This window comes from Calypte anna, chromosome 4, assembly GCF_003957555.1.
Source record: "Calypte anna isolate BGI_N300 chromosome 4, bCalAnn1_v1.p, whole genome shotgun sequence".
Classification (NCBI taxonomy): domain Eukaryota; kingdom Metazoa; phylum Chordata; class Aves; order Apodiformes; family Trochilidae; genus Calypte; species Calypte anna.
Window position 1 is genome coordinate 479041 of NC_044247.1, and position 13442 is coordinate 492482.

The following is a 13442-nucleotide window of genomic DNA, read 5'->3' on the forward strand; positions in this document are numbered from 1 at the left end:
ACGTTCTCAGCACAGCCCCCAGCTCTCTGCTTGGTGATGCGGGGGTCCCCCGGGCAAGAGCGGGTGGAAGTGGGCAACCTGCCCACCCTCCTGGTGCCAGCAGTGCCTGCTCCCCACAGGGTGATACACAAGAGGGGCACCATGGGGAAGCCTGACCAGAAGGACCTCAATGAGAACATGGCTGCGACACAGGGGCTCTCCCACATGATCACCGACTGCAAGAAGCTCTTCCAGGTGGGTGGCTGCACAGTGTCCAGCCCAGCTCTGCTCTCCCAGGTGCTGACAGTGGGAGATGTGGCCTGGTTGGTGGGTGCTGGTTCTGTGGGTCAGTGTGGAGTGAGATAAGGGCACGTGTCCTACAGTGGAGCAGCTGCTGCCCACCAGTCAGCCCTGGGAATGACTCCCAGGCTCATGGTGGTGCAGGATGGATGACCAGGGATGCTCTGTCCATCCTTCCCCCCTCCTGCCTTGGTGTGGTGAGGAGCTGGGGTTTTCTACCTGCCCAGGACTACTCACAAAGTCCACCTCAGATCCTGATGGCTTTCTGAAGACCTCTATGCTCTTGGTTTGCAGGTCTCCCATGACATCTTGCTCCAGCTGAGCAGCTCCTACATGGCAGCAGACGCTTACCCTCATCCTCTGGCTGACTTTGTGTGCCAGGCAGAAAGCAAGGATTTGCATTCCTACTTTGAGCAGAGTGTCCAGAACCTGCTCAAAGAGTCGTCAGAGAAGTTCAAGGGGTGGCTGAGCACCCCGGGGCCCCTGAACACAGAGCTCTCCTGCAAAAAGGTAAATTCTGCTGTGTGGCTGTGGAAGCTGCTCAGGGAGTTAGCACTGGGGGGGTGGTCCCGTGGGACAGCCTGTCTGACCCTTCCCTTGGCCCACCAGGTTGGGGATGGTCACCCTCTGCGTTTGTGGAAGGTCTCCACGGAGGTGGAGGCCCCCCCAGCCATGGTGCTGCACCGGGTGCTTCGGGAGCGTCACCTCTGGGACGAGGACCTGCTGCAGAGTCAAGTGGTGGAGGCTCTGGACAAGGACATGGAGGTTTATCACTACGTGACAGACAGCATGGCACCCCACCCCCGCCGGGACTGCGTGGTGCTCCGGTGAGGGGTGGGCAGGATCCGGCTGGGAGGGTTTGGTCTGGGTTTGGGGGATCCCATCTGGGCCGTTCGGGGTTGGGGCTGCCCGTGGGGGGGTGGCAGGGATGGAGCTGAGCTGTGTCCCACAGGCGCTGGTGCACGGACCTGCCCCGGGGAGCCTGCCTGCTCATCTCCATCTCTGTGGAGCACGACAAGCTGCTGGTGGAGGGGGGAGGTGTCAAAGCCATCATCCTGATGTCCCAGTACCTCATCGAGCCCAGTGCCATGGGACGCTCCAAAGTGACCCACATCTGCAGAGCTGACCTCAGGTGAGGGGACCCGGGGTGAGCACCAGCACCCACTGGTGGGGTGGGAGCAGGAGCTGCTCCTCCCCCTGCCCACCCCAGGGACCAGGAGTGCTGGGTGAGAGCCAGCCCACAGCTCCCCTCTCACTCTGCTCTTCCCTTCTCCAGGGGCCGCTCTCCCGAGTGGTACAACAAGGTTTTTGGGCACCTCTGTGCCATGGAGCTGGCCAGGATCCGAGACTCCTTCCCAGCCCTGAGTCCCAGCGGCCCCGAGACGAAGATCTGAGGTGGTGGGGAGATGATGGATGCTCGGTCCTGTCAGACGTGGACTTGCTGTGGACACGGGCTGGGGCTGTCAGAGGGCAGCAGGGTGGAGGGGGCAGAGGCTGGTGTGCAGACACAGCTGTATCAATGTCCTTTAACCCTGGTCTGGGCACTCTGTCCCACTGCTCCAGCCACCCCTCGTGCAGCAGGTTGGCCACAGAGGTGAATCATGGAGCCCCTGGTCCCCACAGGAGGGGTCAGAGAGCAGAGGGAAAGCAGGGGGCTGGGGGGAGCCCCTCGGGAGGGCAGGTGGTGCAAGCAGGGGTGAAGGTGTGTGGAGGTGCAGGAGCAGCCAAGGGGAGGATGGAGGGGTAGCTGCAGGGTGCAGCGTGGGGATGTGAGGGGAGGGATGGGTGTAGGATGTCACCCAGTGGGGACAGCCAGGGAGGCATCCTGACCTGGTGAGGTGGTGGTGGAAGAGGCTGCTGTTCAGGGAGGAGGGGGCTACACACCCCGAGTGCCAGCCCTCTCAGGTGGCAGAAGGAGCCCGGTGCACCTTTGGTGCTGAATTTCACAGAAGACAAAGCCCCGTGGTCCTGGGTCTCTCTCCCCTCTCTAGTGCACCAGGAGTCAGTGGGGGCTGGATGGGCAATGGTCCACACCAAACCTGTCCCTCAAAACCATCCCAGCCATCATTTGGAGGGCACAGACGTGTCTGTGTGCTTGGCTATGAGCTGAGAAGGAGCAATGTGTCCCCAGAGTGGTTACAAGGAGGTGGGGTGGCAGGGAGGAGGGGGTGTCCTGGGGTCACTGCTCTTTGGTGGCAGAACCCTTGACCTCCTGGGTACAGAGCTGTTCCCTGATAAGGTATCCATTCCCTTCCATCCCTCCCTTTCCTCCCTGGAGAACCCATCCACCCTGACTGCCAGTGCCCAGGAACTGACCTGGTTTCTCCGTTCAGGCAGGGACCCAACTCACCAGACCTCGTTCCAACTGGAAGGCAACATGACCCACACTGGGAGCCACTCCCAGTGTCAGTTGTGCCATAACACACCCTATCTGTCTCTCTCTTGGTGGGGGGAAAAAACCAAAGCAAACCAATCCAGCCTGTGTTCTGCATTTATATATATATACATATATATATATAAATATAACTAACATTGGGGGGAGTGATTTTTCTCCTGATATTTTTTTAAAAATGTTTGTTGTTTTTCTTTTTCTATCTATAAATACTTGTACAGTTGGAATATTAATATATAACTCTGGCAGCAGAGCTCAGTGCCAGGTGATGCTCACCTCAAGGACCTGTATTTCCTATTTAAGGGACTCATGTTTTGTATCATATGCAGCTGCAACAGCCTGAGTGACTTGGATGGGGACAGCCCTTCCCATCCATGTAATTAATAAAGTACTAACGATATCCTCTGGCTGGTGAGGAAACTTTCATGCTCATTCTCTTCAACCCCCTCCTGCTTTCTCCTGGGGCTGGGCGGGGTCAGGTGCTGCTGGCCTGCAGGGTCACCAGGGTGAAGCTGGGGTGGGACTGGTGCAGCTCCAGCTGCTTGCCCCGCAGGCAGCCCTTCACCTTCTCCTGGAAGGAGGTGGTGGTGATGGTGTAGAGGATGGGATTCAGGGCACTGTTGATGGGCAGGATGAAGATGACCACCCAAGAGGTGATGGTGCCTGTGCCAACAGGGACAGAAGATCATGAGGTGGCCGAGGGTGACTCGGTGACCCCCCTGCTCCAGCCCGGGCAGCAGAAGGAAACCCAGGAGTGTTTGTTTGCCATCCCCTTGCAGCTCCAGCATCAGCAGCACCTGCACCGAGGGGTCCCTGACCCAGGGAGACATAGCCCAAGGAACCTAGGGGTTCACCTGGTATTTCCACCTGCAGCAGGGAGAGCAGCTTGAGGAGGAAGATGGGAATCCAGCAGAGAGCATCTGTGAAGACGATGAAGAAGAACCGCTTGGCGATGGCGACTTCCCGGGAGCAGACACCTCCCTCCCCTGTCCTGGAGGCTGTGGTGTGGATGGAGTAGAACATCCCCGAGTAGGCGAAGACGATGGTGATGAAGGCTGCAAGATTCAAGCCTGGAGAGGAAGAAATCTCACTCCGAGCCTGGCCGAAGCACAAACCTCCAGGCTGGGCTGCACAGCTCTCGCTGCTGTCACTAGAGGGGGCAGAGATCTCCACAGCCCCTCACTCCTGCCCAGGGACAGAGCAAGGACTTTCCCCAGACCTGAAGGGGGTGCAGAGCTGGCACCCCACCCCTTGCAGGGTCCCAGGAGTGCCCTGTGAAGCCACACATCCCAATGACAGCATCAGTGCAGGCTCTCCTGGCACCCTGCAGGGGAAGCCCACCAGGTCCCTAGTCCCATGGTGGCCTTACCCAGGTAGATGGTGGTGGAGTAGCCCCGGGCACTGGGCAGCTCAGCCAGGTCAGAATGCAGTGGGAAGCACACCCCGTTCCTTCCATAGTAGTTCCCAAAGGTCTCTTTGCAGCACAGGGGGACGATGCTGAGAGAGAAGCCCAGCAGCCAGATGGCCACCAGCACCGAGATGGTCTGCTTCTTGCCAGCTCTGTAGTGGCTGAATGGGAAGGCAATGGAGAAGTATTTCTCCAGGGTCATGTAGGTCAGAAGCAGGACAGAGACCTCGGAGGAGAGCATGGCCAGGCTGCCCAGCAGCTGGCACTGCAGGCTGCCCATCCAGCCCTGGGCATGCTTGTTGTACTCCCCTGAGTACTTGAGGTCGAGGGCCCCGATGATGAAGAGGTAGATGCCCATCAGGCCATCTGCACCTGTGGGGAGACAAAGCACAGGGAGAAAAAAAAGCACCAGAGAGCATTAACACCAGGGCCATAAAGCCACCACAGAACCAGGCAGCCTCTGGCTTTAGGCATGTTTTTTAATATGCATATAAAAAATATCTAATAATATGTAAAATGTATATAATATATATATATATAAAGATGTATCTCTGAAAGAGCTGCCTCCTGCAGCAGGAGACCCCAGACCTGCAGCCAGGGGCTGAGATTACAGAATCAGAGAATCATTAAGGTTGGAAAAGACCTCTAAGGTCATCAAATCCAACCATCAGCCCTCCCCCACCATGCTCACTAACCCATGGCCCAGACTGCCACATCTACGTGGGTTTTTTTAACCCCTCCAGGGTCAGTGACTCCACCACTGCCCTGGGCATCCTGTTCCAATGCCCAACCACTCGTTCAGCAAAGAAATTGTTCCTAATATCCAATCTAATGTTCTCCCTGGGGAGATGCTGGCGGGCAGCTTGTCCACCCCGGTCCCTCCGAGCCCTCACAGCAGAGGGACTTGATGGCCATGGCATGCTGGCTGTTCTCAGCTGCCACCAGGGACCGCATGCAGATGACAAAGAGGTTTCCCAAGCAGGTGAGGCAGGCGATGACCCAGACAGAGACACGGAGGATGATGCTGGCCAGGAGGTTCTCCAGGGAGGAGATGCCATCGGTGTTGGGCTTGCAGCTGCGCACGTGGGGCACGGAGCTGCAGTACTGGAATTTCTTGAAGTAGCTGTTGGGAAGCAAGGGGTGGGGGGAAAGGAGGTTCCCTGAGCCCCTCTGCCAGGTTCCCTCAGCCATCTCTGGTGGAGCTGAGTGAGGGGCTCCCCGTTCACACAGTGGGCTTGACAGTAAATAAATAAGGGACATCCTGATTATTAAGAAGTAAGCCACAACTCTGGGGAAGCCTGGCAGCACCCCAGTGCTTTTTGGATCACGTACCAGAGCCACGCTCTTAAATCTGCCACGATTCAGCACCATCAGCTGGTTAACACAAGTGTGTTTTCCTCCAGCCCATGATTCTCACAAACTAACATTGAAAAAGCAATCCCTTTTCCAAATCCTTCAGGTTCCATTAACAGGGATTCAGGTTTTTTTCCCCCTGCATATTATTTCAGATTAATCTTTTCAAGCCTTATTAAAGCCAAGCCACATAAGCTTCGCAAAGCTCTGCACTAGAAAATGACTACAAAACTGCAGCACGAGGCTCCTTTCTGCTTAATTATAGATAAAAGGAGAGAAAATGATTGCTTATTAGCAAGTCAGGTAGAAAATGTACCATGTTTATAGTGCAAACAGACCAATTACAGAAAGGAGGATGTACAGTTGCCTTTCATTACAGTTATTTAAAGCGTGCATCTGGGCAAAATTAATGATTATTTTCTCCTTTTCCTGGCTGGCTGTGCAGCTCTGCTCCCCCCCAGCTGCCATCCCTGTCACACCCCCCCATTGTCCCCACATCTCCAGGCTTATGCCACGGTGTCACCCCAGCATGCAGCCTGGCCAGGGGTGCAGGAGGGAGCCGGGGTCCCTGTCCCCTCCCCCAGGTGGATGCCAGGGCAGAGCAGCCCCCGCTCCCCCCACTCACATGTGGGAGAGGTTGGTCAGCTTCTGGAAGGTCAGGTTGTGGATGTTGGGGATCTCCAGACCTTCCAAGCTCCTGCAAGAGTGACCCAGGGCAGGGCACTGTGAGCAGCCCCGGGGCCAGCAGCAGGGTACCAGGGGTGCTGTGGGACTCACAGGGAGCGGAGCTGGGACAGGCTCTCAAACGGGCCGGGCAGGAGCTCTTCCAAGGGGTTGTAGGAAATATTCCTGAAAAAGAGACAAGCTTTTGGTGGTTTCCCCCACCTGGAACTCGCCGGAGAAACTGAGAGCAAGGGCAAAGGGGTGTTTTTCCATGTTTGTTTTTTTCCCCAGCATGGCCCATTCCCCTGGGGCTGGGTGGGCAGTCCTGGAGCAGAGGATGCACGGGCAGGGGCCCAACAGGACTCTGCCCAGGGGTGCTGCAGGGCTCCCCAGCACCGTCACCCCCGGTACTCACAGCTGCTGGAGCTGGGACAGCCCAGTGAAGAGCCAGGAGGGGATCTGGGCCAGGCTGTTGGAGGACAGGTCCCTGTGGGGGGAGAGCAGCGTCAGGGGACACCGAGGCTGGCGGGGCAGAGCAGGGTCCCCAGCTCAGGGAAAGGGGGACGTGGGGAAGGTGCTGGCTGGAAACCTACAGCTCCACCAGCCTGCTCAGCCGGGAAAACGTTCCCTCCTGGATCCACCGGAGCTTGTTCCTGCGAAGGACCCTGGAGGGGGAGGAGGAAGGGGAGAAGGCGCTGCACAGCCTCGCACGGCCCTCGGGAGCATCATCCCAGCTCCGGAGGGGCTGTGAGCAGCCAGGGGAGCACCCGGCCCTCCCTGCCCTCCCGAGTCACAGCTGTCACCTCCAGCAGCCTCACACGAGGGTGTGTGGGGAGTCTGAGCCAGAGCCCAGGTCTCAGTGCAAGGCCCATCTCACACAAACCCATCAGATGTGTGGAAGGTCAGAGCTGGACAAAGTGCTCAGAGTGCTGTTCAGTCTGGGCAGCCCCACAGGCTGGTGACAGGGTGCTGGGACAAGCCCCCCAGCTCCTCATCACAGGGTTAGCCATCCTCCAGCACAGAGCCCCTGGACAAGTCCCTATAAAATTCAGGAAGCTGATGGACTGCTGTGCACAAGGGGCTGGAACCATTCACCAGCTCCTTACCCAGCCTGGTGCAAGCCCCCCCACCCTGTGCCCTGTGGGAGGGGGTCTGCAGCAGCAGGGGAGGGGACAGGTCTGGTCCCCATGATACTCACAGCACTGTGAACTCGTGGCACTCCTGGAAGACAGCTCTGTGCAGCACCTGGATCCTGTTTCCCTCCAGCTCTCTGCAGAAAGCACAGCATGGCTGCCACCTCCCCCTCATCCCCTTCACCTCCTGTGTGCCCCCCTGTGCCCCCAGCCCCCAGTTCCACCCCAGGCAGGGCACTCACAGCCAGCTCAGCTTGGGCAGCTCTGCACAGAGAGAGGTGTTGGGCAGCCTGCCCACCGAGTTGTTCAGCAGGTACCTGCTCAGGGGACAATCAGGACAAATGAGGTGACAGCTGTGACTGCCCAGGACGCAGCCCCATGCACGGATCTTGTCCTGGATCACAAGATAGTTCATGAGGACCTTCTGCTGGTCCTCACCTGGGGGCTGAGCTGCCGAGGGGGGAGCTGGGGCTGGTGATGTCCCCAGCTCAGAGCAGTGTGTCTGGGAACCAGAGTCCTTTAAGGAAGGAACCTTAAAGATCATCTCATTCCCACCCTCCTGCAAGGACAGGAACCAAGTTGCTCAAGGTCCCATTCAACCTGGCCTTGAACACTTCCAGGGAGAAGGCAGTCACAGCTTCCCCAGGCAACCTATTCCAATGTCTCTTTCCAACAGGAAATAATTGCTTCCTAATGTCTAATTTAAATCTCCCCTCTTTCACCTTACAGTGGCAAAGCCCTGGCACCCGTGGCTGTTAATGGCCGTGCACAGCTTCATTTGCCTTCTTTGGGAAAGAGGCACAGGTAAGGGGCAGGTTTGGGGCTGTGGGAGATGCTCTCCAGTGAGCCGTGACGGGCACAGCCCCAGGAGAAGGGTGCAGGAAGGCAGCAGGCAGTGACCCTGCAGGGACAGCCAGTAAAGGCAGATTTACAGCCTGACCACCCGCTGGAGATTTTCCCAGAGCTTTTGCACGTGCCTGCCAGCACAGAGCTCCTCACTGCACACTCCATGACTCTGCTTTTAGTTTAGATCCACCACCAAAAATGCAGAAGGATAAAGAGTGCCCATCACCCAGCAGAGCCCCCCGCAATGTGGGAACACCCGAGCCCCTCAGAGCAGGGTGTCCCCAAACCCTCAGCCCTACTCACAGGAAATACAGTGACTTCAGCCCTGCAAACGCCTTGGGGACAATCTGGGCAATCCTGTTGTTGTCCAGCATCCTGCCAGGAGAAGGGGAGAAGTGAGAGGAGAGGACATGAAGAGGGCAAGGAGGCAGCAGGATGCTCCCATCAGGTGGATGCTCCCATCAGGGAAGCCCCCACCATGTGCTGCCCTGGCAGGAGCTGGCTCCATCCCTTCTCCCTGGATACCCATTCCCAGGAGGGGGGATGCCCCCCCTGGAGGCCATTCCCCCCCCTTTGGATCCTCCCAGGCAGCCCTGGCTGCAGCCTTAGATCCAGCTGCAGAGTCTGGATTCCTTCACAGTCAGGGTCTGTTGGAATTTTTCTCTCCTCTGCTGCTAAATAAAGATAAATTAGAATCTGTTCAGGGAATTCAGGGCTGTGCTCAGCTTCTCAAAAGTCCTCTGGCTTGTTTGCACCACAGACCACCCTCTGTATGCTGCTCATCCTCTGCTCCCCCTCTTTGATTTAAGGAATAAGGGAGCTGGTCCCAGGGCAGCCAGAGGAGGGGCTGCAGACCTGCCCCAGCTGCTCCTCTGAATGCAGAACAGGAATGAACCATCCTGTAAAGTTTTTGTGGGGTTTTTTGCTTTTCTGTAGTGAAACCTTTGTAAGCTCTGTGTGTAAAACCACACACCAAATCAAAGAGAGCTTTTGAGAATAAACAGGGAGGGAAGTTTCAGCTGTACATTTAATTCAGACATATATTTTTCAAGGTGATGGAGCTGCAAATCTCTGCATTTAACAGGGCACTTGAAGCCTTTAACACACAAACCTCTGGTGTTCCAGCCTGGGAGCTGAGGCTGCCTCTGCTTGAAGCCCACCCCCCTGCCTGGCTACTCTGGACCAGCACAGGAGGGACCAGGTGGCCACCTGGGCCAGGAACGTGGTCATCCTGTGCTGGACATGGCCCAGGAACGGGAGGGAAGTGGAAGGGAGATTCGGGACCAGCCAGAGGTCCCCGTGCTGAGGGGCTCAGGTGAGGGACTCACAGCCACTCCAGGCGATGCAGATCCTCAAACACCCGGGGCTGCAGCTGCCTGATCCTGTTGTGACTGAGGAACCTGGAAGTAGCACAGGGGGGATTCTCAGACACCCTGCCCTCCAAACCTGCTTTTTCTATAGCTGCTCTCCCCCTGCTGCCCTCCACCACAGCTTTGGGTGCCCCTGGCCCCCTCTCCCTTAGCAGCTCCAAGGCAGATCCCAGCTCAGGATGAAGCAGGGGCTGCAGGAGGAAAAATGCCTCTGCTCTGCCCCACCCCATACACACACAGCTCCAGCTTGAAGCTGCTGGGTGCCACCACATGAAGGAACAAGAACAGCTCAGAACCCAGCCTCAAGCTCCGTGCCAAGAGGAGCCAAGGACCATGACCTCTGTGGCTCCTCTCCCTGTAAAACTCAGACACCTTTACTCACAACATTTTGAGCTGAGAGAGCCCAGCGAAGGCTCTGGCTGAGATCAACCAGATCTTGTTGTTTTGTAAAAAGCTGTTGGAAAACAAACAAACAAACAAATAAACAAACAAAGCAGAGACAGAGATTGAAGAGGAAGGAATCTGCTTCCCAAGGGATGCTCAGACTTGTTCCTCTCCCATGACCCCACTGCTGCTGCTCCCCTGCTACCCAAGGCAGCCAGGGAGCAGGATAAAGCCAGGTGATACTCACAGCTTCTTTAGGCTCCTGTACCTGGCAAACTGATTGTCCAGCAAAGAATGGATTTTATTTTTCTTTAGGTCCCTAGAAATAAAAAAGGGGGAAAAAACTCAAACCCAGGGCCAGCAGAGTAGGACAGAGAAGAAACCTGTATCAAAGGAGCACCAGGAGGACCAAACCCTCCCCTTCTTGTGCCATCCAGATGAGCTGGAGGCAGCTGCTGCTCATCAACTCTGCCTTGCTAATTGCCCTCTCAATCTGCATTATTTGCTGCAGACAATTTTCCCACACACTTTGCTTCTTTAGACCCAGGGGCAAGAAGGAAAACCCAGAATCTCTATTTCCTTCCCTCTAAGCTTGTTTTCCTGCTGTGTGGCTGCATGTGCCCCTCTCGTGCCTCACCTGAGGGAGAGGTGCACCCACCCCTACTCACATCCTGGTGACATTGGAGGACACCCAGGGGACAGTGGCCAGGTCCTGCTGAGTGCAGTCCACAGCCCTTCCCTGGCACTGGCACTGCTGCGGGAAGAGCTCCAGCCCTGCAGGAAGGGGATGAGGGGACACGGGGTGAGGGACATCAGTGGGGACCTGTGGGATGGGGAGGGACACCCAGCCCCGGGAGGGTGGCTCACCACAGGCATTGCCCTCCTCTTCCAGCAGCACCCTGCTGTTCCTCACTGCCAGCATGTCACCCAGGACCTGCAGCCAGCCACTGTCATCCACTGCGGGGGACAGGGGCAGTGTTAGAGCCTCAGCACCCAGCAGCACCCAGGGAGCTGGTTGTGTTGCACAGAGCCAGGGGTCCAGCCACGAGATGAATCCAAGAACAGCCACAACACAATTTGCCTTCTTCTCACAGAATGACAATCCCCAGACTGGTTTGGGTTGGAAAGCATCTTAAAGCTGATGCAGTCCCACCCCCTGCCGTGGGCAAGGACACCTCCCACCAGACCAGGCTGGTCCAAGCCCCATCCAACCTTCAACACTGCCAGGGATGGGGCAGCCACAGCTTCTCTGGGAAACCTGGGCCAGGGTGTTGCAGTGTGAGAGCCAGGGAAGTGTCTGGATCCCAGAACAGATACAGGATTCCTCCTCACTGCCCAGGGGAAGAGCAAGCTCTGCTCTAATACACTGATGGTCCCAGCTCCTGGCGTTCCCAAGTCCCAGAGTGATGGCACTGAGGGCATGGCCCATCCCAAGGACCTTGCTGCTCACCACAGTTCTCCTCGTCGGCGCCGTTCCCGCAGTCATCCTCCCCGTTGCAGTGCAGGGCCTGGGGCAGGCAGGCTGGGAGGTTGCCACAGGGAAACTGCCCCAGGGGACACGTCTGCCCCCCAGAGAGGGGCAGGGGAGGCTCTGCCCAAAGAAGAGGAGATGCTTAGTGCCATCTGACCCCAGCCCTGAGCTCAAGTCCCTCCAGAAGGATTTGTTTTTCTTGTCTCAGTCCCATTCCTAGCTGCCCAGGGAGGATTTCTGGAAGGCAACAGAACCTTTCCAGAGCCTCTGGTCCCTGTTGCAGGGAGCTTATCTGTGCGTGGAGCTATGTAAATACAAGGAGAGAGGACTTTATACAAATATATATCTATACACATAAACACAGATAGCTCTTTGGTTTTTTTCGGGAATGATGCTCAAGCTCCAGATTTCCAGCCAAAGTGCTGCTTTCCAGCCACCCCCTAGAACATTCTTCTGCATTAACCCCCCCAGGGCTCCAGTAACCAGTGACTGTGCAGGGCAGAAACCAGAGAACAGCCTGGGACTGGAGAGGAGAAGGTGGAATATAAAAAAGGAGAGGAAGAGAAGAGAATTTGAGGCAAGGGGAAACCCTTCCTCACACAATTCCTTTACAGTTCCTACACTGAATGGGGCTGAGCTGCACCTGTAACAAACTGCTCTAATGGAGACAGAAAGAATTAACTGTTTGGGGAGGAAGGTTTAGACCCTGCTGTCCCAGAGCAGGGAGGGGACAGTTTGCACTGCCAGCCACAAGAGCAAACCACAACAAATCACAGCAAACAGCACTGGGCTCCTGCTTGGCCACCATCCCCTCCTGAATTTCCAGCAATAACATCCCTCCTCAGTCCCCTTTCTGCTCCCTCCCTTGCAGACTGGTGGGGTCTGGCTCTGCTCCGTGCTCCCTCCCTCCCCTGGCTGAAGGCAGATCCCCAATTTCCATTTCTGGGCTCACAGGTGACACTGGTGCCCAGAACAGTGATCAGTGCCTCCTCCCAGGACAGCCCCTTCTCAGCCGGTTCCAGCATCCCTCTGACAGCATCTGGATCGAAATCCCAAAATAAAACTCTCTGTCCTCCCCTCCCAACCCCCCGGGGACCGCACCGGCAGCCACTCACCCGCAGCAGCGCAGAGAAGCGATGTCAGCATCAGGAGGAGGAAGAGGAGGAGGAGGAGGGGGAGCAGCCGCATGGCAGCAGCGCTGGAAGGACCCCCCGAGCCCCCCGCGGAGGTGCTGCGGGTCCTGTCCTGTTAAGCAACACGCAGGGACCCCCCGCTCCCGGGGACGCTACAGGTTGTCACCGGTGCCCGGGAAGCCACGGGCTGTGTCCCCATCTCTGTCCCGCTGCTCTGGGGACATCTACAGCAGCTGCCAGGGCACAGCACCCAGCCAGGGGGTGTGCAGGGACAGGGATGGAGAGGAGAAAACAACGAACCCAGAGCCCTTCGCCTGCGCTCCTCTCCCTCCGGGGGGGCAGCGGGAGCTGTGTTCTCCCTCCTGCCCACGGGGCAGCCTGGGGAGGAGCAGGGGAGGAAGGAGGAGGAGGAGGAGGAGAAGGAGGAGGAGGAGGAGGAAGGATGCTTCCCCCGCAAGAGGGCCCTCTGCTGTCAGCATCTGTGCCCACCAGCGTGGGGTGGCCCGGCGGACAGGACCCAGCAGTGGCATCTCTGGAGGTCCCTGCCCCATCCCTGCCCCACTCAACCATCCGGGGGGGACGAGGCAGACGCCTCCCCCGAGCCTTCATCCCAGCACATGCCAGGGGCCAGGGCTGCCTTTCTCTCCCCTCTGATGCTCTGATTCCCCTGTCCCCATCCCTGGGGTGTCCGGGACCCCTCCATGCACACCCTGCTCTGGGACCACCCCGGGGGGTGAGCAGAGAGGAGGAGGAGGAGGAGGAGGGGACACTGGGACATCTGTGGCTCTGAATCAGCCAGGGACCGGGGGTGGCAGTGCTGACCCGAACCCATCCGAGCCCCGAGGAGGATGTTGAGGAGTTGGATGTCACAGGTGGGGAGTGGGAGGGAGAAGAGGGGGTCCCGGAGCAAATCCCAGCCCTGGCTTTGCTCCATCTCGGCTCCCAGCCCGTTCCCGGGTCTCCTTGGAGTCTCCTTCCCCAGCATTTCCAAAGGCTCTTTACTAGCACAG

General features: G+C 57.6%; 2 protein-coding genes across 9 annotated transcripts in view; one reads left to right on the forward strand and one right to left on the reverse strand.

Moving 5' to 3' along the window:
* Positions 1–2650, forward strand: part of STARD8 (StAR related lipid transfer domain containing 8) — a 37713-nt gene extending 35063 nt beyond the window's left edge. For all 5 annotated transcript variants that reach the window (XM_030449459.1, XM_030449462.1, XM_030449463.1 and 2 more), the window contains 5 exons: positions 120–234; positions 574–789; positions 889–1106; positions 1232–1411; positions 1556–2650. In XM_030449459.1, the coding sequence (XP_030305319.1) occupies positions 120–234; positions 574–789; positions 889–1106; positions 1232–1411; positions 1556–1673 (847 nt within the window). In that variant the 3' untranslated portion in view covers positions 1674–2650. The remainder of the gene's footprint in view (positions 1–119; positions 235–573; positions 790–888; positions 1107–1231; positions 1412–1555) is intronic.
* Positions 2651–2818: 168 nt separating this feature from the next.
* Positions 2819–12810, reverse strand: LOC103535192 (relaxin receptor 1). 4 transcript variants are annotated; one of them, XM_030449464.1, is made up of 18 exons: positions 12415–12810; positions 11279–11419; positions 10696–10785; positions 10497–10602; positions 10097–10147; positions 9827–9898; positions 9403–9474; positions 8378–8449; positions 7471–7545; positions 7294–7365; positions 6689–6760; positions 6511–6582; positions 6210–6281; positions 6058–6129; positions 4973–5202; positions 4041–4451; positions 3526–3741; positions 2819–3334 (listed from the first exon to the last, which is right to left on the reverse strand). In XM_030449464.1, exons 1-18 carry the CDS (start codon positions 12485–12487, stop codon positions 3147–3149), a joined length of 2157 nt encoding a protein of 718 aa, XP_030305324.1. In that variant the 5' UTR covers positions 12488–12810; the 3' UTR covers positions 2819–3146. The 4 variants fall into 4 exon arrangements, with proteins under 4 accessions (XP_030305324.1, XP_008499449.2, XP_030305326.1 ...); XM_008501227.2 differs by having other exon boundaries at positions 10076–10147; XM_030449466.1 differs by having other exon boundaries at positions 10076–10147; positions 12733–12766.
* Positions 12811–13442: the final 632 nt, after the last annotated feature.